Source organism: Syzygium oleosum, unplaced genomic scaffold, assembly GCF_021117445.2.
Source record: "Syzygium oleosum isolate NSW1041296 unplaced genomic scaffold, Sole_v2.1 Sole_v2.05, whole genome shotgun sequence".
Taxonomy (NCBI): domain Eukaryota; kingdom Viridiplantae; phylum Streptophyta; class Magnoliopsida; order Myrtales; family Myrtaceae; genus Syzygium; species Syzygium oleosum.
The window spans coordinates 2,156,329-2,181,951 of record NW_026607489.1 but is presented as its reverse complement, the minus strand read 5'-3'; the positions used below and the strand labels follow the sequence as shown (position 1 = coordinate 2,181,951).

The window sequence follows — 25,623 nt, the reverse complement described above, 5'->3', positions numbered from 1 at the left end:
TCGATCATCTTGCACTCAAAAGAATATTTTGCTGAGAATGGTCGAACCTCTAGATATGAGATATCTAAGGCATTGTATTGTATGAGAATGGCTGAAGGATCATCGGTTAATGATCATGCTTTGAAGATGATCTGGCACATAGAAGAGTTGGCTAGGCTTAATCTTGTTATGGATAATGAGTTAGTTGTGGATTTGATTCTCCAATCTTTGCCCGATTCCTTCTCTGGCTTTGTCCAAAACTTCTACATGCATAAGATGGAGAAAACTCTTGCTGAGTTACATAGCATGCTGGTAGTTTATGAGAAGGAAATGCACAACACGAGGCCCAATGTGGTGGCTATGGCTACGGCTTCTTCTTCAAAGAGTAAGATTGTTTTAAAGAAAAAGAAATGGAAGAGGCCTATGAAACATGCTGTGCAATCAAAGCCCAAGGTTGAAAAAGGGAATTGCCACTACTGTGGTGTCAAAGGGCACTGGCGGAGGAACTGCAGGAAGTACCTTGCGAGCTTGAAGGTCAAGCCTAAGGACCAACCTTGCGAAGGTATGGTGTCTATGCTTATTGAAACTAATCTTATGGTTAGTGCTGAATCCAACTTATGGGTTCTAGATTCTGCTGCAACCTCACATATTTGTATGTCTTTGCAGAATCTGGAAATAAGCAGGATGCTAGGGTGAAATGAAATTGTCCTAACATTTGCAAATGGAGTAAGAGTTGCTGCATTAGCTGTAGGGACTTTTCATTTATGTTTGCCTTCTGGACATATATTGGTATTGAAAAATTGCTTGCATTATGAGAATGATGTTAGGAACATCATCTCTATACCTCGTTTGAGTAAAGAGAATTATGAATTTTTTTTTGCTGATGATGTATGTTCTATTTATCATAATAGGAGATGTGTTGGTTCTGGCTTATTAACCAATAATCTTTATACCATTACAATGTCCGGTAATGTGATTACCAATGCTAATAAGCAATACAATAATGATATAAATGCCATAAGAACAAGTTGAGTAATGATGGGTATATTGATCCATCAATGTTTGAGCCATACTCGGCTTGTGAGGCATGTCTTCTAGGAAAAATGACCGAAGCGCCCTTTGTGGGACATAGTGCGTGAGCTGCTGACATACTGGGATTGATACATACAGATGTATGTGGACCAATAAATGAAAATGCTAGAGGTGGTTATTCTTACTTCATTACCTTCATCGATGATCAGTCACGGTATGGTTATTTGTACTTAATGAAGTATAAATCTGAATCTTTTGAAAAGTTCAAGAAATTCAGGGCTAAAGTTGAGAAACAAACAGGAAAATGTATTAAGGCTCTTCGATATGATCGAGGAGGTGAATACCTTAATACTGAATTCCTGGACTATCTTAAGGATAATGGCATTGTATCACAGTGGACACCTCTTGGAACTCCAGAACATAATGGTGTATCTGAAAGAAGAAATCACACTTTATTAGATATGGTGCGATCTATAATGAGTTACACTGATTTGCCTATATCCCTTTGAGGATATGCCCTCGAGACAGCTGCATATGTAGTGAACAGAGTGCCATCCAAATTTGTTCTAACTACACCTTATGAGATATGGCATAGTAGGAAACCAAGTCTTAATCATATTAAGATTTGGGGTTGTCCAGCTTTCGTCAAGAAGCTGAAAATGGAAAAATTGGAGGCTAGGTCTGAACAAGGTTGCTTCATTGGATATCCAAAGGAGTCTCTTGGATACTATTTCTATTTTCACTCTGACCTAAGAATTTCGGTCAGCAAGCATGCTTCTTTTCTGGAGAATCAGTTCGTCCAGGAAGGTGGTGCTGGGCAGAAAATAGTCTTAAAAGAAGAGAACAATGAAGTACCAAATAACCAAGTTCAAACACCGATCTCTTATTTAGTGGGAGCTTCTGATACACAACCTCTTAGGAGGAGTGCGAGAACGTCTCGTCCACCTGCTCGTTATAGACACTTGGTTGAACATATTGAACCATTATTCATTATGAATGATGGTGATAAACCTGGCGATCCAAACACCTATGAGGAGGTGATGTCGGACATCGATTCTGGTAAATGGCTAGAAGCCATGAAATCCGAAATGGATTCAATGTATTCCAACGAAGTTTGGACCTTAGTTGACCTGCCTAATGGTATTGTACCAATTGGCTGTAAATGGATCTTCAAGAGGAAGATGAATGCTGAGGGTCAAGTTGGAACTTACAAAACACGGCTGGTGGCGAAAGGATATCGTTAAAAAGAAGGAATCGATTATGACAAAATTTTCTCACCTATAGCCATGTTAAAATCCATTCGGATTATGTTGGCTATAACTGCACACCTAGATTATGAGATATTCCAAATGGATGTCAAAACAGCTTTTTCAAAATGGTTTTCTTGAGGAGGACATCTATATGGAACAACCATGGGGTTTTGAATCCAATGGTGAAAGTCGGAAGGTGTGTAGGCTTAAGAGATCCATTTATGGACTCAAACAAGCCTCCGGAAGTTGGAACATCCGTTTTGATGAAGTTGTCAAATCGTTTGGTTTCATAAAAAACCCGGATGAACCTTGTATATACAAGAAGGTCAGTGGGAGTGCAATTGCATTTCTAGTTTTGTACGTCGATGATATACTTTTGATCGGGAACGATGTACTGACGATATCATCAATCAAACTATTCTTGTCACAGAAATTCTCCATGAAAGATTTAGGAGAGGCAACCTATATTTTAGGTATCAAGACTATAGAGATAGATAGAGACGATTGATTGGCCTCTCACAGTCTACGTACATAGACAAAGTGTTAACACGTTTTAACATGCAATGTTCCAAAAGAGGATTATTGCCTTTTAGGCATGGAATCCATCTTTCCAAGGAGATGTGTCCTAACACTCCTGAAGAAAGAGAGCGGATGGCAAAGATACCTTACGCATCTGCTATTGGAAGCATAATGTATGCTATGCTATGTACGAGACCTGATATTGCACATGTTGTAAGCATTACTACCAGATATCAGTCTGATCCAGGGGAAGAGCACTGGATGGCAGTCAAGAATATCCTTAAGTACTCGCAAAGGACTAAGGATTTATTCTTGGTTTATGGAGAATGAGAGTTTAAAGTTGAAGCTTATACTAATTCCGATTTTCAATCGATTCCTAATGATTATAAGTCTACATCTGGGTTTGTCTTTACACTTAATGGTGGCACAGTTAGTTGGAAGAGTTCCAAACAGAGCATAACTGCTGATTCCACCACTGAGGCAGAGTATGTAGCCGCTTTAGAAGTAGCAAAGGAAGCCGCTTGGATGAAGAAGTTCATTTCTGAACTTGGAGTCGTTCCTTCCATTGAACAACCAATAACATTGTTTTGTGATAATAATGGTGCAATAGCTCAAGCGAAGGAACTAAGGTCTCACCAGAAGTCCAAGCACATTGAGAGACGCTTCCATCTCATTAGAGAAATTGTTGGGAGAGGTGATATCGCCTTGCAGAAAATTGCCTCAGTGGAAAACGTGGCAGATCCCTTTACTAAGGCCTTACCTCAGTCTTCTTTTGAATGACACATTGACAAGATGGGGTACCAAACAAATTGGCTTTAGTGCAAGTGGGAGATTGTTAGATGTATGCCCTAAAGTCATCATGTAATAGTTACATGTTAAGGATTTAAGTTGTATTTTCAATTTCATTATTTATTTAATAGAAATGACGTATTCATTCATTTGTCCAATTATTTAAATAATGAATGATTCCATAAGATCAGTTGTGACTGGACCTATTCTTGAGACGTTAAGAATATGTGTGACTGATTCACAATTAGACTGAATCTTTAAATTGTTCCCGGTCGATGGATCATTGAGTGGATATTAATAATCCTGTTGAGACCGATGTGTTCTTAGCTTCACCGTTAAGTATTGGATATTTAAGGGAATGACGAGTCACGAGTCATTGGGAATTGTGATGCCCGAGTTAGAACACAGGTGCTTGTACCAAATAAGTTCACTGAACGTGACACGTATATAACGATTAGCAACATGGAAGCTTTTAACGTGGTCAATGCCTAATCGTTCATGCTCTGGTCTTGTGTAAATAATCCTTAGACCTGAGGCACAGTGCTGACTTGTGTGTTGGATGGCTATGGTTCACAGGTGCGCATATTGCAGGTTCGTTGATCCGTCTCTGTACTTGATGGCCATAGTTCGTTCACATACGAAGTTACACGTGTGCGCAAAATGGAACCTGTCTCCTTGTTATACGCAAGGTACAATAATGATATCCTATGCAATCTAATCTTGACACTGCATGAAAATCCTCGGCCGGGGTTGTAACCGAGAATGAACTGTTCGTGTCTCATATAAAATGCATGTCAATTAGGTTTGTGCATACGATCGAATTGGTGGCTTGACAAATATTCCATGGTCTTTGTTCGATCGGGACATAGTAAGACAGAAGGATTGAATTACACTGTAGTCAAAGTTGATAGGTTCGTTATGTTCTTAAAGTATTCACACTGTCTGGATAGCCATGACATAATGCTAGATATCAATCATGGCTTGTAAGACCTAGAGGTTGATCGGGACAATCAATTCTCTTGGGAGTACTAATGTGTTGGTACAAGTCTTACTACCGGCTCAGTGATGAACCTAGGGATGTTACACACCATAACCAATTTAGGATGATGTTGTACGGAAGAGATGATATTGCAAATATGTTTGCAATCGACTTGAGTCAAACTGAAATTAAATTAAATGGGATTTAATTTAATTAAATTTTTGTCATGGGCGTGTGTGCATACGATGCTCATGAAATACACATATAATGATCGTGCACTTCTATGTATATATATATATATATATATATATATATATATATATATATATATATATATATTTATAAGTGCACACGGATAGCAATAGTTACTGTTCGTGTGCATTTTAATTTAATTAAAAAAAAAGGGCACACGGTCAACAAACGGTTGCTGACCGTGTGCATGTCACACTTGATCAGCAACCGTTGCTGATCGTGCATGCGATCAGCAACTGTTGCTGATCACCATATTAAAAGCACGATCAGCAACAGTTGCAGGGAGATGAAAAAGAAAAAAAGTAAATATGCAATTATCATGTGTTCGTGACAGTTAAGAAAATACATTTTCTCTCTTCCAACGCCGTGACTGAAATATTGAGAGTGCGGAGAATTGTCGCCACAAGATTGCTAGCACAATTATATTGGTGATTACCCGCAAGTTCTTCCTTCCCTTCGTCGTGCAATTGGTAGTGTGTCTGAACTAGAGGTCCGACGCTTGTGGGGCTCGAACTGAAAAACATCCGAATCGAAATCGTTTTGGGCACGCTACGAAAGGTAATCCGTTCAACCCCCTATGGTTTTCCGATTTTTGATTAAAATGCATGAACAACGCCTTTGGAGATACATGTATGGTTATATCTTTCCGTTGCGTTTATATTTAATTTAACTATGCATGTTCCATAGAAAACCAACATAGACACCACGTCGGTCACATTAACATGGGCTCTATCCCTTCTGCTCAACAATCGCCATATCCTAAAACAGGCTCAACAAGAACTAGACTCTCACATTGGACGAGGGAGACAAGTGACCGAGTCCGACATAAAGAACTTAGTCTAACTCCAAGCGATCTTCAAAGAGACGATGCGTCTCTATCCCGCCGGGCCCCTCTCTCTGCCCCATAAGTCCGTCGAGGATGGCACGATCGGTGGCTACCATGTCCCTGTGGGCACACGGCTCCTATTGAACATCTCGAAGCTCCACCGGGACCCGCGGGTGTGGCTCACTCCTCTCGAGTTTCGGCCCGAGAGATTCCTGACCATGCACAAGGATTTAGATGTTCGGGGTCAGAATTTCGAGTATTTGCCCTTCGGAAGTGGCAGAAGGATGTGCCCGGGAATGTCCCTCGCTCTTCAAGTGCTGCACATTGCGCTCGCGACTTTGCTGCATAGTTTCGAGATAAAGACTGCATTGGATGGACCAGTGAATATCAGGGTAGGCATGGGAATCAGTTGCCCTAAAGTTACTCCTCTAGAAGAGATTCTCGCTCCACGCCTTCCTCCTCATCTGTATGTCTAAAGATGGGAGGGTGAGATAATCTCTATAAGAAACACTATCAGGCAAAATTTTCCTATCCATCATCAGCTTTACAATTACGAAGACGATGCATTTGTGTTTCTCTTATGTGTACAAGATTTCTTTATGCCCCTTCATGGGAGATATCATTATGCTTGGTCTAGACGGCACTTCGATTATTATAAACCCAGCACAGCGCACGCATGATTGGAGAATATATTCATAAGCTGTATCATTTACAAAAAAAATTCACAAACTGTAGATGATAAGTTCTTGAAATGGCAAGTGCTTTGAGGTAAGGGAAGCGAATAAAGACAATCTGGGTGGATTTCTACTTGATTAGAAATAATTTTACTAAAGAACCGAAATTAGAATGGCTTAAATTAAGAAAGAAGAATTAATCAATTAATAGTAATAATTTTACTAAAGAACAGAAATTAGAGCACAATAATAAGCAGTCACATTGAGCTTTCCCCAGCACATCCCTCGACGAAATTATTGCATCGCCGCCCCATTGCTACCGAAAACTCCAAGATGATGGAACGCTAGGCAAGATCCCTCAACTTCCCTAAGGCGAAAGGATTAATCCAACTACCGCCTAATGGTGTGCTCTACTACATAATCTTACCTTTCGGTTTGGGTGTGCCTACTCCTCTTTTCCAGTTTTAGCAGCTCAATTAAGTCGAAATCTACTAGTTTGCCGGGAGTGAAGATACCACATTGTTACAAGCGTAGAACCTACTTTTGCACACAACCTGACTCTTGCCGTAGCACCCCCCTTATAGACTAATTACTTATTGGTTCTTCTAATAGTGGTTCTCACACCTTACACACAACACAATTTCGCGACCTTCCCATAGGTGATCACCAAAAGGAAAACTAATGGATTACTAAGTCAAAAACTTGGCACGGACTCTCCCAAGCTCTACAATTGCAACTTGGTACTCAATTTAATATGCAATTTACTTACCTTTTTGGAGCTGCCACTAATCAATTATCGGTAGGTCGATTAGACACCTAAGTAAAGCGTGGGAGAACACTTTACTTCTATGAACCAGAGATCTATGGACACGGTCTGATGCCCTTTCGGTATCTTTTTCTCTTTATTTTCAAAAATACTTTGCAAGCAATCTTGCTTGATTTTAACTTAAGCCACAAACATGTAAGAGTGATCATACTGGTACGAAATTAATAATTTAACTCTCAAGAAGCCAAAGCAATAAATAATTCGCTAGAAATAGGACTAACCTTAATGCAAAGCAAAGAATAAATTGACAATTATTACATTCTAGTTGCTGGGAAAATGCCCTATATTATTTTGACGATGACAAAAACAATCATATGCTACTAATGTGTATATTGGTTGAGTATTACGAGGTAATATATATACAAGCCACAATGCAGATGGTGTCATAATCAGTATCAGGTGTGATCCTGATATACTGAATGTTCAGCCACTACTAGGAATGCTCTGCCGATATGGAAGGATCATTGCCCACATCTGAGGTGAATAAAGTATTGGGAATGGAGGTATCCACAAGCCGAAAGGATCTCTGCATCAACATACTATTGGAAATATGCACTCTTGATTATGGGTAAGGGATCATGTTGATATCAAAACCTAGAAGGTGCTGGTTATATGCTCATCTGATGGGTATATTGATCAAGATAAAACTAGCTGTTACAAAGGCTTGGAGTTCGCATAAGGAGCACTGGAAATGTATTAGAGTAGTTATGGCAATACTGACATGAGACAGACACTGATAGGAGTAGTTTGACTTGTTTGGGAAACTTCACTAATGCTGATGAACGACAAGGAGCCGTTTTGTTGATAGCAATGACAATACCAACGGCTAGTTCATGGAGATGAGTTGCAAACAGTTATCTAATGGTTGGATGAGTTGCAAACAATTATCTAACGGTTGGATGGCTATATATATGAAATCCAAGAGAAGTTGCAAGGTTGGGAAGTAAAACAAACAAACCAAGTCTAGAGCTCGAGTCTTCTTCTTTGCTTTATTCTATTGTTAGCAACTGTGATGCTAATAATGTCTATGTGAGGTGCTACTAAGTTGTATTAGTAAAGAATCAAGTGTACAAGTGTGAGTGCAAGTGCTTGTGTCCCAATCGTGTGATCTATCGTGTAAAGGGATCAAGACTAGCCAGTTGTAACTTGCAATGTTCATTACTAGTGGATTCCAACCTTGTTGTGGCTATTAGTCTTGAGAGTGGACTTAAGCTTTGGGATAAAGCCGAACTACTATAAAACTCAATGTGCTATTTTGTATTAGTACCACTCCTGATTACATTATTTGTTCATCGGCAGCACTACTGATTATGTTAAACTGTTTTCGTTGTTGCGCGACCTACCCCTTGAGGACTGCCTCAGCGTAGATTTAGAGGTAATTGTTTAAGAGACGTTCCAAATGGCTCATCCCAAAAGGCGGCTTAAAAAGCGTCAACCTTAAGTTCATGCATAAGGTTTATCAATCCCAAGCGTGGACTCTCCCTCAGTCCATACCTCGTGTGACACATGATTGTCTGTATGTTTTTTATTATTTTGGAGTCACCATTAGCCTTTGTTGGTGTTAGCTAGAATACCCAATCGAAATGCTTAGAAGCACACATGTCACCTGTCTCTATGCCTCGATATGAAGTGTCATGTGGATCGGACGGTCAGCATGTATTAACACCAGGACAGCTGCACGGTTCGGATGAAAGATGTCTAACGCAGCCTCTTCTTCAAGGATCCTTCACACGGCTGCTTCGATACCGATTTCTTTTTTTTTTCTCTCCCTTATTTTTCCCAACTTTTATTGTGCAACGCAAATGGGAGGAAATGGTTGTGCTTTGGGATGCGTCACAAGCACATGCCCCACCCCATCAAACAATACTAAATATAGAACAAGGATTTGACATTTTACAGATCTATAACATTAAGATATGAAATCATTGCGTCTTGTTATATGGTCATCATATTATATAATTACACTACAGAACTACATGCACGTTTCCAAGTCGACCGCGGGTATTAGGTTTCTAGCCAAAAAATAAAAAAGAAGAAGAAAAAGATCAGCGGTATTAGGTCCTAAGGAGATACACTTGTTTCCCTTCAATCGAGCCGCCCCTCCATCATCCCTTTCTATTCTTTCATTTGTTTAATCCATTTGCAAGTCCATCGGCCGGTCGGTCTCAGCATATGTGACATTCTGAAATCCGACCCACTTGGGATTTATGAAATGGATGGTTTTATGAACGTACTTGTAGTTAGATCTCGTCCGGAACTGATCATTCCTGGGATACTAACCGTTAGAGAGAGGCTAATTAGGGATTTAAATTCGCGCGACCAAAGAACTCGATCGTGAATCGACTTTCGATCACGAAAATTGTCGAGGTGACATTTTGAGCCAATGAGGGCCGATCCAAGGATAGTCAAGGATCAGTTCGCCGCTGTCATATTAGTGGATCGCGGGTGATTCCGCTTGACCACGATATGAGTTGACGAATGATCCCGAACCTATACCAAACGATCGCGCCTGTCGGAACTAGCGATCGATCCTTGCGATTAAGTGACAACCGAGGTCGTCACGACCCGAGTAAACTTAAACGTGGCTTGATTTAGTATCGGCCATGGGTCAATAATGCGAAATTTCCCAAAAACCACCCGTTAGTATGAGATACGCGCAAGTTACGTTATTTAGAACTTAGTCATTAATTAGAGACCAAGTTGGGCATTGAAAATTTAGAAAGTCATGACGGATCGTTTGGACGATGTTGACATTTGCTCGGGTAGCCTCGGATTTGTCCGAATCCTTCAGAAAAATTGAATTTCGGCGAGAAATGGAAAAATGACCATTTTACCCCTGGAAATTTGTTAAGGCCAATGTAATTTGGGAAGGGCATTTTGGTAATTTCGCCCTAGCCTTAGAATTAGAGATTTTTGGACAATTTTGCCCTTGGACTTTTTGAGAAATTCCCAAATTACCCTTAGATATTTTGGAAAAGATTCGATCCGAACCGTCGATCTCAAGATAAGATCGAATCTAAGCCGTTGATTGGATTTGTGAGAGAAGGGCAAGATGATCTTTTGGCCCTTCAATTATTGACCTTGGACTATTAAAGTCCAAAATCCTCTCTCTCATCACTTTCTCCCTCTCTCGGCTCACTCACTCTCCCTCTCCTCCCTCACCGATCGTCGCCCTCTCCCCCTTGGCCGCGCCACTGCCGTTCGGCCGTCCGTCCGCCGTGCCACCGCCATCCCGCCACCGAGCAGCACCACCACCCTCACGCCGTCCCTCTCTCTCTCTCCCTCTCGGCGATCTCTCTCTCTCCCCTCGTGGCCGTGAGTGACCGCGGCCAAGGAAGCCGTTTGTCGCCGCCCACCATTCAGCCACTCGCCGCCGCCGCGTGCCGGCGTGAGGCCACCGATCAGCCGCCCCCTTCCCACTCTAGCCGAGCTAGTCTAGAGTTTGTGTAAGTCGCGCCCTAAACTCTATTTAGGACTTCGGGTATCGACGGACGAATTAGGGCTGAATCGGGTTGATAGGTGACGGTTTAGGGGTTAATTAGAGGCTGTTTAGTGGTTATATTAGTGGACCGATTTAGGGGCTAATTATGGTTGGTTTATGCATGAAATTATGATGATTTCGAGGCTGATGTGGTGCTGAGTTAGATGCTGGAAAATTGGGAAATGAAATGACGGGCATATGGTCCGATTTGGAGACGATTTGTGTCGGTTTGATGTGCTGTGATGTGGCTGTGTTGTGGTGCCTGTTATGGCTTGAAATATGCGTGGAAATGTTGAATTTGTGGCTGTGATTGTGGGCCCGATGGCGGCTGTGATTGCTCGTTGGTTTGTGAAATATTTGATTGAAATATGAGTTGTTGTGTGCACGCATGGGCTGAGTTGCGTGGATCGCCAGTTTGGCCATGTTTGGGCTTTATCTGAGTGTGTGAAATGCATGGAATTGGATGCATGCATGCGCCGGATTTAATCAGCTAGTATTTGGGCTTGTTAGTGTGAAGATCGAGCGAGTAATTGAATGGGAAAGTGCGTGAAATGTTGTGCATGAGGCTACGAAAATCCCTGAGGTGATACCATTACGCGGGGAATTGATCCGTCCTGAGGCGGTACGACTACGCGGGACGATGCCCGGTATTACCGGAGGACGACCAACCTGAGGCGGTACCATTACGCGGGTTGTGTCGTAGGTGGTGGGTATTGAGCCTGAGGCGGTACCATTACACGGGCAAGATACACGGCCTGAGGCGGTACCATCACGCGGGCCATGAAGTGTTGTTATGACTTAGTCGCAGTGAACCTGAGGCGGTACTACTACGCGGGTCACCAGCGAGTCGAGTATGAGTTAGTCGCAGTGAACCTGAGGCGGTACCATTACGCGGGTCACTGGCGAGTTGGGTGGAAAGAATGTGATGAGGCCGGAACGAATGCATGAAATGTAATTAGAATGTGCATGTGATTGGAAATTATACTACTGTGGCTAACGTGCAGGTTGCACGCTAGAAAGACCCAGGTAAGTATAAATTGTGTGCCTGCTATGTGATGGCTGAGTGTGGTTGTGTTTGTGGTTGTCTGGAGGTACGTGATAGCCTAGGTGGGGTTTAGGGTGTGTGCTTATTGAGATGTAATCTCATGATTGTTTCAACCAACAATTTCAGAACCTCGGCCTGAGCAATGAATCCCCCACCGCCGCCACCTGAGCGTTTTGGAGTACCGATGCACACCGACCGCAGTGTTGTAGAGTACCCGATAGACGATAATATGACCTGGGTTAAGCATACGATGGTAGTTTGGGTAGACATAGGACTACCCCTCTGGCAAGCCCACACGTACACCGCCTGGATGTTCAGAGACCAGGTGGATGAGTTTGGTCCCGTCCGTGGTTTCAACGTCCCCTTTGATGGAGTTGGGGATTGGGACCCATCAGCCATACCCCCTCCCGACGGCGAGATGACGAGCCTAGAGGCTAGCTTGGCGTAGTCCGGACTTCAGCAAGCGCCTGCAGCACCTGAGCCCTCGGGGGCCGAGCATGAACCGGAGCCGGAAGAGTCCCAGGCGGGGTATGATCCAATGGACGTGGATCTCGAGGTGATCCCAGAGGAAGAACTAGAAAAGGAAGAACCCGAGGCAGAACCTGAAGAAGCCCCAGAAGATGAGCCTGAAGAAGAACCGGAGGAAGTACTCGAGTATGAGCCCTGGTACGATCCCGAGTTTGTGTCGGAGGACGAGTCAGATGAGGAGCCAGTTGAGGAGGAGCGGGTTGAAGGTCCAGCGGAGTCGGGTGATATAAACAACCCGATTGAGATTGAGGCCGAGCCGGAGTCCTCAGAGGAGCAGACAGTCCAGGGAAATTCCGATTCGGAAGATGAGGAATCAAATTCTGAGTGGACGCCAAGCAGAGGGCGTAGAAGCTAGTGTAGGGGTTGGGAATAGGCTTTTTGAAGTGTACCATTTTTTATGATAGGGTACCCAGGCTATCGATCCTTTTGACATCGGTGGTTTATAGTGTAGAAGTTCGGTGTGCTTGTATATATTGTGGTTTTGTAAATTGTGAATATTATATAAGTTTGGATGAGCAATGGATGCGTTTAATCTCCCCTATTTACCCCAGTTCTTATTGTCCGGGTATTTGTGGCTTTCGCTGATTGATATAAATCTCTGATCAAGTTATTTGGGTCGGCGATACTCTGGGACGTCGCACTATTCGACCAGAGAAGTGTGTTGCGTGCTCGATGGGGTTCGGGGCGTGACAGCATATGTCTAAGATGAGCTAAGCCAGGCTAAAAAAAATTACCAAATCAGGACAAGGATCCCCAATTTTTACGCAAAAAAATGACGGAAAAAACACTTGATTAAATCATGATGGATGAGCGATAAATGACTCCAGCGATTTGATTGGAACTCAGGTGAAACTCACCTGATTAACGCTTCATGTCGAGTTGATTCATGCCGGCTGGCTCTGGCCTTTAGGCAAGACCGGGCGGAAGTGCTAACCAGCTAGCTAGGTAAGGTGGTTGTACGTGGCCATCTTTGGCTTATTATGCATTATCAAAACAGATATAGAAAATTAGTGGAAATATCAGAGATATCTCTATAAGATATCTAAATATCTCTAACATTATGGTTGGGTGCTGGGTGCCACATGAACTATCATGCTACACCATATCGTTGTCCATCAGAGGGCTTGTCCACAGTCGTTGATGCAAAGACTTATTACATCAAACACAGGTTAGAGGAAAAGCCTCTTTTTCGTCTTCCACAAACAATCTTTAGAGAGTCTCCATAAAGAACATATATACTCCTAAATAAATTATGTGCAATACTTTAACATCTCCTCTTACGTGTAAACTAAATTAGAAGTGAAACGTGGAATTTGACAAACAGTGCCACACACGTGAAATAAGTTAGAGTAGAATCTATTATGATATTATGTTAGAGAGTCCAAACTTAAAATTTAAACTTATAAGTGAATGGAAATCAAATTTATGTAAAAAAACTTATGAACCCCTAGGCAAACGATGTAAAATACTTTAATAAGCTTTACTATTTACATATGTATGTTTGAGTGATGACCATAAGTTCTCATGTAGACACTATTCATAACTAGCGCTATATGAAAAGATTATATGTATTAGATGGGGTAATATTTTTCTCAATCAAATTTTTGATTGAGAAATTAAAATTTTGGGAAATGGCCATATTCATTTTTAGTTACACTTACATGCTGGTGATGTCTGATCTAAGGCATGATTGGAGAGAATATCATTCAATTACTGTGAGAGAGAGAGTAGTTTCGCAAAAAATGTAACGTTTTTGACAAAAAAATTTCCGAAAAGTCATTTTCGAAAAAAATGACAATATTTTCTGGTATTCGGCTAAGACCTGAAAATAATCTGGAAAATATTTTCCGTCGTTTGTTAAAGAAAATCTCATTTGATTTGCAGCATCGTCATTTGGTCGAACACTGTTGATGTGGACTCGGCCATCCTACGTGATACGGCCGGCAATAACGTGGCTATTTTTTTGTAATTTAAAAGAAAATTGATTTTTTAAATATTTTTTTTATTTTGAATTTTTTATATTCTTTTCTTTTCTTTTCTTTTTTCTCTTCTATTTTTTTTTCTTTTCTTTCTTCTTTTGCTGGCCATGGCGACGGTCGACAACCAGCCACAGGCGAGGGATGAGCTTGCCCAAGGTCGATGAGCTTGAACCTCGCCGGTTAACGAACACTCCTCTCCTTATAACTCCCAATATGCAATAAGTTATGATTCAATCAGAATATATTCAATGAGAAGTATGATATTTATGCGGCAATTGCTAACGAGAGTTATTACTACTGGTCCTTCCTTTCCATCCTATATCTATAAACAAAAAAGTTTTGGCTTTTGCCGTTTAGCGTGAAACTTCTATAGTAATTCATTATGTTTGGTCAAGAAGCATCAATCCGACCTCCACTGCGATTGGCATCCGGGCCTCCCGGACATCCGATAAATCGGGCATCGTCTCGCGTGAAACGCATCAAGACGGGTTACAATCCCACGTAAAACGCCTCAAGGTATTATGTGAGCATACGGGCATTCAACACTCAAATCAATTTCTCATCTTTCGATTAGCCAATTGTCAATTCATGCTCAGCTCACAACCAGCCACACTCTCACGTGCAACAACAACATCGAAAAGTTTTCAGGAGAGAGAAATCAAATTTGCACAGAATTGGGCTTAAAATTGGTAATTGCACAATAATCTAAATTCTTTTAAAATAAATAGTAATTCAACTCCAAAAATTCATAATTTTGGATATGTCATTGAAAACATCTTGATAAACATTTTTTATGAAGAACACGAAACCCAGTTCAGACTATAAACATCTCGTTTTGTCACTCAAAATCAGATCGAAATCAACCCGCCAGGACAGACTGTCCAGCTTTCAAAATACATTTCAATCAGTACCCAAATCTCCTTATAAAGCTTTGAAATTTTTATAAGTCATATACACAAACGTTCTTAACAACTTTCGTGAAGGAATTTTGTTGAAAAGAGATCCAGAAAATTTTATAAAAATTCAAAAAGACAAGCCGGTCGGGTGAACAGTAAATCCGGAAGAATTGAGATGGTCCGAAAATGGACCTACGAATGCCTCAAAATGGTGTCCAAAAATTCCAAATTTAATATATATCATACTTCAAGACATTAGGGTCAACTTTCATGAGGAACACTATCTTAGATTCAGTCCACACCAGTCTCCACAAAAATAACAAAACAATAGGGTTCATTAGCAATCAATCCGAGAACCAACCAAACTACCACCAATCATCAACCAAGCTCAACCAGCCATTAAATCAACACTAATCAGCCCCTAAATCAGCCCTTAGACATGCCATTGGTACCCATTGTCCTAATCAAAGCTTAGGGAGTACCTACTAGGAGTCCTAAGTCAAGACAAGCAAGCCAAGTCAAGCCAAGCCAAGCAACAGCAGCTCCAGCGGTCGGACGGGAAGATCGGCAGTGGTGCTGGTCACGGCGGTCCACGGCTAGGGCGAACACGGGCCGGTGGTCACGGTAAGGGGTGGTGTTGGTCTCGGTTGGGGCTTGTGGTGTTCGAAAATGGTGAGGAAAGAGGAAGAAAGAAAGGGGTGGCGGCATGAGGAGCAGGAGCGGTAGCTGGTGGCTGTTCCGGCGGCATCATGGCGGCTGGACGGTGGCTGGAATTGGCTGACTGGTTCGGCAAGGGGGTGAGGGAAGCTTGACCGAAAATGAGAGAGAAGAAGGGAGGAGAGAGTGAGAGAATGAAGGAGAGAGAGAGAGATATGGTCTTGATCTTACTAACCCCACTCACACAAAACCCCACTACCAAACTCCACTCACATCCAAGGGCCAAGAATCTATCCCCTTCCCCAAGCCAAGATCCAATGGATCACAAAATTCCTCTCACTAATTTCCCAAAAATTACAAATGGCAAACAAAATAAATAAGCAAGATGAGGAGGGGCACAATGGTCCAAAGAATTCAGCAAAGGAGGGAAAGTGCCAAAGTCCAATTTGCCTTTCAACCTTTCAAATGAATTCAAATATCCTCGGGAGTAAAATGGTCTTTTCCTATACCCGGTCCAAATTACACTGTTCCGATAATTTCGAGCAATCTGATAGTTGGCCATGCTTAATTAGACGACGTCCAATAAATTTTCGTGGAATCTTGAAAGGTCGACATCCCATTTCAGATTCTAATTCATGGCTAAAACCAATCAATCGCGACTTTAGTATATCTCAAATTAACGGGCGGCTTTTAGGAGTTACGCGTATCGACTCGTGGCCGATTCGATATCAGGCAATATCTAAGTTTACTCGAGCCATGGCAACTTTGGTTGTCATGTAATTGCAAGGGTTAATCACTAGTTCCAATTGATGCGATCGTTCGGATTAGGTTTTGGATCGTTCGAAATTCATATGATGGTCAAGCAAAATCACCTGCGATCCAATTGTATAACATTTGCGAATTGTTCCATGGCCATCCTTGGATCGGTCTATAATGGCTCAAAAAATCTTCTCGTCAATTCTTATGGTCGAAGTGTCGAGCCACGACCAAGTTCTTAGGTCCACTTACTTGATTCCTAGCTAGCCATTCCCTAATGGTTAATCTTCTCAAGAGTGATCAATTCTGGGTGAGATTTAACTAAAGTGCATCAAAGATATAATCATTTCATAAATCCCGAAAATGGGTCGAATTTCAGAATGTCACATAGGCCTAGCCAAGTTTTTCTTTTCTTTTCCCAACCGTGCCTAGACAGGGTGAAGAAGAAGGCCAATCTGGGTCGGGTCGGGTCAAATCCGACCGACCCGGCAGACCCAGATTGGTCTAATTTTATAAATTTGACCCGTATTGTCCTAATTTCATGATTTTAACCCCAAATTTTGACTCCTTGATACATTTTACCCTAGAATATGGATTCAATTTTGAATTTTCATTTCAATTAGGCCAAAAATCCCCAAATTTGAGTTCGGTTCAATTGGGTTTTTGTTCAATTAAGTGTCCAAATGGCCTAATTTAGTAAACCAAAATTGAATTACCTATGCTCAATTAACCCTAGGGAAGGTATGTGTCTTGTTTGAAAATTTCGAATTGAATGCAATCCCCAATTTGGGTCTTAAAATTCCTAATTTTCAATCAGTTTTTGGGGTTTGTCCATATTTTCACCAAATTGTAACGTTGGACTGACCAATGTGAAATTCAAGGTCACAGAATCAATTGTTGTGAAGACACTATATCTCAAAAATGATTAAAAATGGTTTAATTGGATTTTTGGTTAAATTAGGATATGAATTTGCCCAAATTTGGGGAAAACATATTCGCAATTAAAATTTTGTAAAATTGACTTTGCAAGGATAAAATTGGATTTAAAATAAGACTAATGACTATTTTTTTGGAATTTTTGAATTCCATTTACTATTTTTTCTTGATTTTCTTCCTATTTATATTAATTGAAATTTAGGAAAAATCAAAGAAAATCTACAAAAATTATTTTTTGTTTAGAAATAGGTTCCTAAGCATGGCCAAGGATCCTAATTTTAATTTTGTGATTTTTAGGTAAATTTGAAAAATGCACCAAAAATCAGGTGTCAACAGGCCACTCGTTAAAAACCTAAATTTTTATTTTTTATTTTTAACACACTATTCATCTCGTGCTATATGTCATCGGCGTGCTCAAAATAAAGAAGTTTTCTTAATCAAGTATAGCTAACGAGGACTCTCATTAATTAAACCCCAGTTATTCACGTAAATTCATGACCATGTTTCAATTATCCGACCAACATACTTAAACAAGAAAAATAATAGACCACTACCCAACTGATGAGACTAATTGAAAAGCAACAGAACATATAGAAAAAAGAGTTATAGCTTTACCAAAACGACAAAAGCTCTTCCCAAATAGGACAAGACAACAGGTTGATTTACAATGAATTGAATATATCTCGGTGCTCCACAACAATTAGGTTATTAAATAAGGCCAAAAGAGCTGTATTTAAATAAGGCAGAGAAGGGTACTCGCACAGATTTCAATCGCTAGCTCTTTTGAAAGTGCTATAACCAAATAGGTCGTGATCGTTGCTATGGATGGAATTTTAAAGCATGTTATAGATGGGTTCTTTCTTTTTCACGAGATCAAAGAAAGAACAAACCACAAGCCTAACGAGGTGTAGTACAACTCTCAAAGATGATTCTGAAATAAGAACTAAGTTTAGTTATGACTTCTCATGGGTGTTCACAGATGACATGTTCCTATTGTTGCGATGAATTGAGTGTACATGCCATTCGAAGTTCTGAGATAATATAAAAAAAAGTATTATTGTTCCCTATTGTTCCCTATCGTTCCAATGCTAGACGGGAGTATTAGAATATCCAATCTGAAAACTTAAGTTAATGATTGATGGGAAATCATGTGTAGATAAACAAAACTTAATAAACTGGACCGGAAACTAGTTTTGATATCTTGTAAGAATGTATAACTTTAAGTTAGTAGGTGGAAGGAAGTTTTCCTTTTTGCGGAATAGAACATAATTTTATCTCTTTATCGTGAATAGTAATTTCTAGTGCAATATGAATTATTATTTCCATTGTTTAATGATTTGGTGGACCTATGCCGATAGTCGGGAACCACGGTTTATTCATTTAATCTATCAAAAAGTATGCTTAATTTTTCTAAACTTACCAGATGTCGAAGGCCCAATATTTATTAACTTATTAAGAGTCAGTTTGCCAATTTATACGTATTTCTTGCAACAAGAGAAAATTCTGAGATGATCATCGGTTCATAAAAGAAAAAGACTCCTATAATAACAAAAACAAAGAATAGGCCATGTTTTCCGCAAGCGGTTGATAACTGATTGGAACGGGTACAAAGGATGAATTATCCCCCCCAAAAAAAGGATTGGAACGTATACACGTTTGTGCATTTGTTCATGTCACGTGAAATATTTTGTTTTGCTTGTAAATTTTCATTTATCTTACCTCGTCTTTTTCAAATTTCATAATTTATCCTTAAACCAATTTCCATACGGTATTTTCTTGAGCTCATGCACATATATAACATCCGTTTAATTCATTGAACATTTAAGGTGGAAATACTTTTTATATAGATAATGATGTATTATTCTGTGAGCTCGTCGATGAATTGCAATTGTTTGTGGGAATACGTGCACCGATTTAAACCACGGAGCATGGTAACCTAGTGGCAAAAGAACCACATTATCTTTCATGAGATCACAAAATTGAGTCACGTTGAGAGTTATGAACCTTCGACTAACTTGTTTTTTTTTTGTGATCGAATATTAACTTGTTTATTACGCTTATTTTACCTCATGTGAAGAGACGTTTTAAGATCTGACACGCTGATTGGATGAAGATAGGTTGACTCATCAATCTCGAACCTTTGGGGTTAGAGGGGCCAGAGCAATAATAGCTCCAATTAAAGACTCAGTCATGGATGCATGATTATTATAATAATGATAAAACAATGTATTGCGTGATTTATCCCTCTTCACCATTTTACGGGAAAATTGAGTTCTATAGCAAGAAAAGATATGAGTAATGAAGAAACGGTCAAGCCATTTTCTCCACACGATTCCTCTGTAAATAGTAGTCCTTCTCAAACCAACAGTTATCCTCAACTAGAACCATGGAACTCTTTCAAAATCACACTTCACTAAAAGCGGCCATAGCTGGCCTCTTTGCCCTGGTCACCTTCCTCTCTTTTTTGATAACAAGAATTCTTCAGAAGAAACGGACCAACCAAAATCCACCACCACCATCGGCCGCTGGCGCATGGCCCCTGACAGGCCACCTCCATCTTCTCGTTGGCCCGGATCCGACCCACATAACCTTGGGTTCGATGGCCGACAAGTATGGCCCGATCTTCTCCATCAAGCTCGGCTTGCATCGGGCCATAGTGGTGAGCGGCTCGGAGATCGCCAAAGAGTGCTTCACCACCAATGACAAGGCGTTCTCCAACCGCCCCAAGCACCTCGCCGGTGAGCTTCTTGGTTACAACTATGCCATGTTCGGGTTCAGCCCGTACGGCCCGTACTGGCGGCAAGTGCGCAAGATCGCCACCCTAGAGCTCCTCTCAAACCACACCCTCGAGAAACTCCGGCACGTGCGGGAAGCTGAGGTAAGAGCATCCATAAAGGAGGCTTACGAACGGTCGAGCGTGCAAGAAAACATGCCGATCGAGATGAAGAGTTGGTTCAATGCCCTAAACTTCAATCTTATCTTCAAGATGGTGGTGGGGAAGCGATACGTTGGGACGACGACGGCATCAGAGGAGGACCAGAATGGCAGGTGTCGGATTGCGCTGAGGAGCTTCTTCGAGTTGGCTGGTCAATTTGTCGCGTCTGATGTGTTGCCCTTTTTGAGGTGGTTCGACATCGGAGGTTACGTTAAGGCGATGAAGAGGACGGCCAAGGAATTGGACGATGTGGTCGGAGGGTGGTTGGATGAGCACAAGCGCAATAGGGCTTGTGGAGAGGTCGAAGGTGACCGAGATTTCATGGACGTGATGCTTTCCATTCTTGGTACTGCGGACGAGCTGCCCAGTTATGATGCTGATACTATCAATAAAGCCACTTGTTTGGTGAGTTTTCCTAATTTGAAGAAATTATTATATGACCCGTACACATATTATAAGTGAATCGGAACCATTAACTAAAAACGTCGATTTCAGCACAGGGGATGGTCTAGAATTCAATTTATCATATGTACTAGGAATATTACCAAACAAATAATAAATTAATTACATTTATACGAATCCAGTCCTAAACCTTTCAATTTTGCCAATTAATTAAAGTTTGCCAATGTAGTCCTAAACCTTTTGACGATTTGCCATATTAGTCATTTCGATCAATTTTGGCCGAAAATCGCTGATGTGGTAGTCTAGTCAGCACTAGCCATCTTACATGGTATGGTCGGCATTGACGTTGACAATTTTTTTTAACTTTTATGAATTTTTTATTTTTTTAATTCTTTTCCTAACCTTAGGCTGGCGAGATCGATGGCCAATCCTCGCCAGCCATAGCCAAGGGTCCACCTGGTCGAGGTGAGGGTGCTGCAGCCATTCTCAGCCACGGGCGAGAACCTCTGCGTCCTTAGATCCAGGTGAGGGCTGCAACACCCTTGCTGGCCAAGGTGCGAGGGTCCATCAAAGACCTTGGTGGCCCAGGGTTAGAAAACAAAAGCAAAGAAAAAGAAAAAGAAGAAAAAATGAATAAAAATTCAATAGACTTAAAACAAATTTAAAAAATTGTCCATGTTAGCACTGGTCGGGCGACGTAGGATGGCCGGTGATGGCTAGACAGCAACATTAGCGATTTCCTACAAAAATTGGTAGTAAGAACTAAATTGACAAATTGTCAAAAGTTTTAGGTCTAAATTGACACAATAAATGATTTGGGACTGAATTGGCAAATGGTAAAAAGTTTGGGACTAAATTGGCCAAATTGAAAGATTTAAGATTGAATTGGCACAAGTACAATAGGTTTAAGACTTTTTGGTAATTTTCCCCAGTTAATTTCTTTTGCCAACCGATCATTGCTTAATACTAACTATTTTTGGGCAAATATTGTCTGTATCTAAGCTAATTCGATTTGACTTGTATCTAAGTTAATTCGATTGGACTTGGGCTATCATCAGCTTAGGATTGGAGGTTTTTCTTTATTGGAAGGAGAAGCCGGGTTTCCAATTCAAGAAATCAGGAGCCACCCTAGCTTTTTCCTTGGTTTTGCATGCGGCTTTTGGTCATTCAGTAATGAAAATTGCCTTATAGGTGGCACATGCAGCATAAAATTACGAATGAATGTTTGAGATGTTAGCACTACAATTATGTTATTGATTTACTAAATGATGATATTGATTATGATTGAGTATTTGAAGTTTGAACAAGTGGCGCATCAATAGATCAGTAGCCAGTTTCACAATTAGATTCGGTATCCACAGCATTATTCTAAGCACAATCATAACTCTTTCATAAATTTATGCTTGCGAATTGGTATTAAGAAGAGTTATTGATTCAAAAAATCAATGTGATAAATCAAGAGCTAATTGTTTTGTATATATCAAGAATATAAACCCTTTTCTCTTTATCTAACATATCAAGGTTGCTAGGTTCCAATAAATTCATCAAATATTAAAGTGTCCAGCAAATCAAAGACTTCCATCTCGAATGGTTTTAACGTGGTCAATATTTTGTTTGCATGGTAATTCATCTGTATTCTTTCATGTAAACAATCATATTTCAAGAATCGTTTGTCTAGTAAAAGGCACCTTTAAACCTGAAGTTCAAATCGACGACAAAGCCAAAGAAAATTGATCAAAAGTCACAAATATCTCAACCACCCGTCAACTTCCGTGCTCTAATGTGAACTTTTTGAATTAAATATTTCTGAATTTTCAAGAATTTCTTCCGCATAATGTTATCAAATTCTTCTTTAGGACCGGTCCTTCGGTCCAACGTTGGACTATGCAGATTGCCGTGCGGTATCATCCAATTCATCCACGTCAAAGATCACTCGTATAAGTTACTATGGAAGTCATTTTCACTTGGACTTCTAACAAAGAGCCAAAAGATGATAATTTTTATTATTGACGTCAAAGATCATGTCTAGATTCATGTTAAGTACCCAATTTGGACCGCAAATTCAAGTCGTCAGTCGTAAATGCATTTGCTGGGAACTTGTGGTACACAAATAGAATAAAAGAAAACTATATCTGAATCAAGTCGTGAGGAGAAGGTCGGGAAAAGTGTCAGAAAAGTCCTAAATATATTGCATTTGTGTTAATTTAGTCCTAAAACCTTTTTTTTGTGCCAATTTAGTCATATGCTTTTTTTTTGTGCCAATTCAGTCATTCCGGCTAATTTTGGCTGGATTTTTTTGACGTACATGCCGGTCAGCCTATGTGACATCGCTATCAATGATGTGGACAACTTTTAATAATATTTTAATATTTATCGAATTTTTTTTCTTTTCATTCTTTTTTTTTTCCCTTTCTTCTTCCTCTGGCAAGTCCCGCCAGCCACTGCCGAGGTCGGGCCTTCCCCATGGTCGGCGAGGCTCAACCCTCGCCAAATCCGGTGAGGGCAAGCCTTGCCCAGGCCAGTGCGAGGCTCGAGCCCTCGCTGGGCCTCGCCCTTGCACATGCGAGGGTCGGCCTCGCCCAAGCCAGATCTGGCGAGGACCCTCGTGCAGGCTAGTGCGGCTTCACTAGATCTAGCGAGGGGAGTCCTCGCCCAAGCCACGCTGGGCCTCGCATGGCTTGGCCAGGCGACGGCGACCCTCGCCTAGGCGAGGGCAGCCCGTCCGGCCATGGCCAGTGGCTAATCACCAGCAAAGGGAGGAAGGGAGGAAGAAAGAAAAAAAATGAAAAGAAAGAAAAACAGAATAAAATTAGAAAAATAATTAAAAATAAAAAAGTATTAAAATATTATTAAAAAAATTTCACATTAGCGACGGCGATGCCACGTAAGCCAGCTGGCATCCATGTCAGTAAAATCTGGCCAATATTAGCCCAAAGGACTAATTGGCATCAAGAAAATGTTTATGATTAAATTGACATCAATGCAATTAGTTTAAGTATGTTAGAAATTGTCAGTTTGGTTGCAGCAGTTATATATTTACTTCAATAATGACATGTATAAAGAACAACTATGTATGTATTTTCCTAGGCACTTATATTGGGAGGCACAGACACGACATCGGTCACATTGACATGGGCTCTATCCCTTCTGCTCAACAATCGCCATGTCCTAAAGCAGGCTCAACAAGAACTAGACTCTCACATCGGACGAGAGAGACAAGTGACCGAGCCCGACATCAAGAACTTAGTCTACCTCCAAGCGATTGTCAAAGAGACGATGCGTCTCTATCCTGCCGCGCCCCTCTCCGGGCCCCATGAGTCTGTCGAGGACTGCACGATCGGCGGCTACCATGTTGCTGCGGGCACACGGCTCCTGTTCAACATCTCAAAGCTCCACCAGGACCCAAAGGCGTGGCCAGATCCTCTCGAGTTCCGGCCTGAGAGATTCCTGACCACGCACAAGGATTTAGACGTTCGGGGTCAGGATTTCGAGTATTTGCCCTTCGGAAGTGGCAGAAGGATGTGCCCGGGAGTGTCCTTCGCTCTTCAAGTGCTGCACATTGCGCTCGCGACTTTGCTGCATAGTTTCGAGATAGAGACTGCATGGGATGGACCGGTGGATATGAGGGCAGGTATAGGAATCACTAGCCCTAAACTTACTCCTCTAGAAGTGATTCTCACTGCACGCCTTCCTCTTCATCTCTATGTCTAAAGATGAGAGGGTGAGATAATCTTCATAAGAAACACTATCAGCCAAAAGTTTTCTATCCATCATCAGCTTTACAATTACGACGAGGGGTGCTTATGTGTTTTCTTGCAAAAACATGTATTTATGTATGATGAATGTGATGTATACAGAATTTATCTATGCCCCTTCACGGGAGACATCATTATGCTTGATCTAGATGGCACTTTGATTATTATAAACCCAGCACAGCGCATGCATGATTATTTTCGCATTTTTCTTGCAAATAGAGAAATCTTTTGAAGAAAAATGTCAGCACATAATGAAATGCACCCATTTAGCTTTAAAATATATTGGAGAAAAAATTCATAAGCTGGGTGGATTGAGGTAAGGGAAGCGAATAAAGACAATCTGGGTGGATTTCTACTTGATTAGAAATAATTTTACTAAAGAACCGAAATTAGAATGGCTTAAATTAAGAAAGAATAATTTGTTGGTCACGAAAATGGCACACCCAGGATCACCATAAACAGAAACTGAAACACGAAAATGGAGAAATTAACGATTCGCGTACCTGATTTAGAATCCATCGAACTTGACGCGGAATTGGCGACGGTTCTGAAACACGAACTCAAGTGCATCTCTCCTATACCCTTCGTCGAACACTAGTCTAATGAGATTGCCACTCACGAGAAGAAATTCCTCTCTAGATCCGTATATGAGTCAGATTATGCATCATCAAGTTAGAGGAATGACTTGAGCGCTATTTATAGAGTTTTCGACCATGGGCCCTCTCATTATGGCCTGGGCCATACTTGGCCCATACTAGCCAGCTCCATAATAGACTTATTAAGAACCCACATATCTCACATTTATTAGACCAAACTAATTCAATTAATTTCAATTAATGAAGCCCACATTAGGAAATTCTTACATTCTCCTACTTGGGCGATATTAATTGAAACATAACTGTGTGCGTACCCTTATGTTGATCTAGAAATTATTCTTAATAGTCAATCCAATCCTATAAAGTCTTGAACATCGAATTATGGTGGTAACTGCATGTACTCACGCAGAGCCTTCTATGGTCACAAGTGCTTTCAACTTTACTGATATGGATGCAATATGGTAGTGTGGTAAATAGACAATACCTCATAATGAGTGATACTTAATGTGTTGTCCATTTTGTTAGTCCAAA

The 25,623-nt window shown here is 40.9% G+C and overlaps 2 protein-coding genes across 2 annotated transcripts; both read left to right on the top strand.

The window, feature by feature from the left end:
- Positions 1–5,509: 5,509 nt before the first annotated feature.
- LOC130134490 (xanthotoxin 5-hydroxylase CYP82C4-like) lies at positions 5,510–6,111 on the top strand. The gene has a single exon (XM_056311926.1). It carries the CDS (start codon positions 5,668–5,670, stop codon positions 6,100–6,102), a length of 435 nt encoding a protein of 144 aa, XP_056167901.1. The 5' UTR covers positions 5,510–5,667; the 3' UTR covers positions 6,103–6,111.
- Positions 6,112–19,751: 13,640 nt separating this feature from the next.
- Positions 19,752–24,638, top strand: LOC115680846 (cytochrome P450 CYP82D47-like). The gene is made up of 2 exons (XM_030604688.2): positions 19,752–20,744; positions 23,829–24,638. Exons 1-2 carry the CDS (start codon positions 19,791–19,793, stop codon positions 24,450–24,452), a joined length of 1,578 nt encoding a protein of 525 aa, XP_030460548.1. The 5' UTR covers positions 19,752–19,790; the 3' UTR covers positions 24,453–24,638.
- Positions 24,639–25,623: the final 985 nt, after the last annotated feature.

Bases quoted from the DNA above. Each gene is read 5' to 3' on its own strand.
- LOC115680846 (XM_030604688.2), top strand. From the start codon at position 19,791: ATGGAACTCTTTCAAAATCACACTTCACTAAAAGCGGCCATAGCTGGC. The intron at 20,745-23,828 runs GTGAGTTTTCCT...GTATTTTCCTAG, and splicing joins TCAATAAAGCCACTTGTTTG to GCACTTATATTGGGAGGCAC.
- LOC130134490 (XM_056311926.1), top strand. From the start codon at position 5,668: ATGCGTCTCTATCCCGCCGGGCCCCTCTCTCTGCCCCATAAGTCCGTC.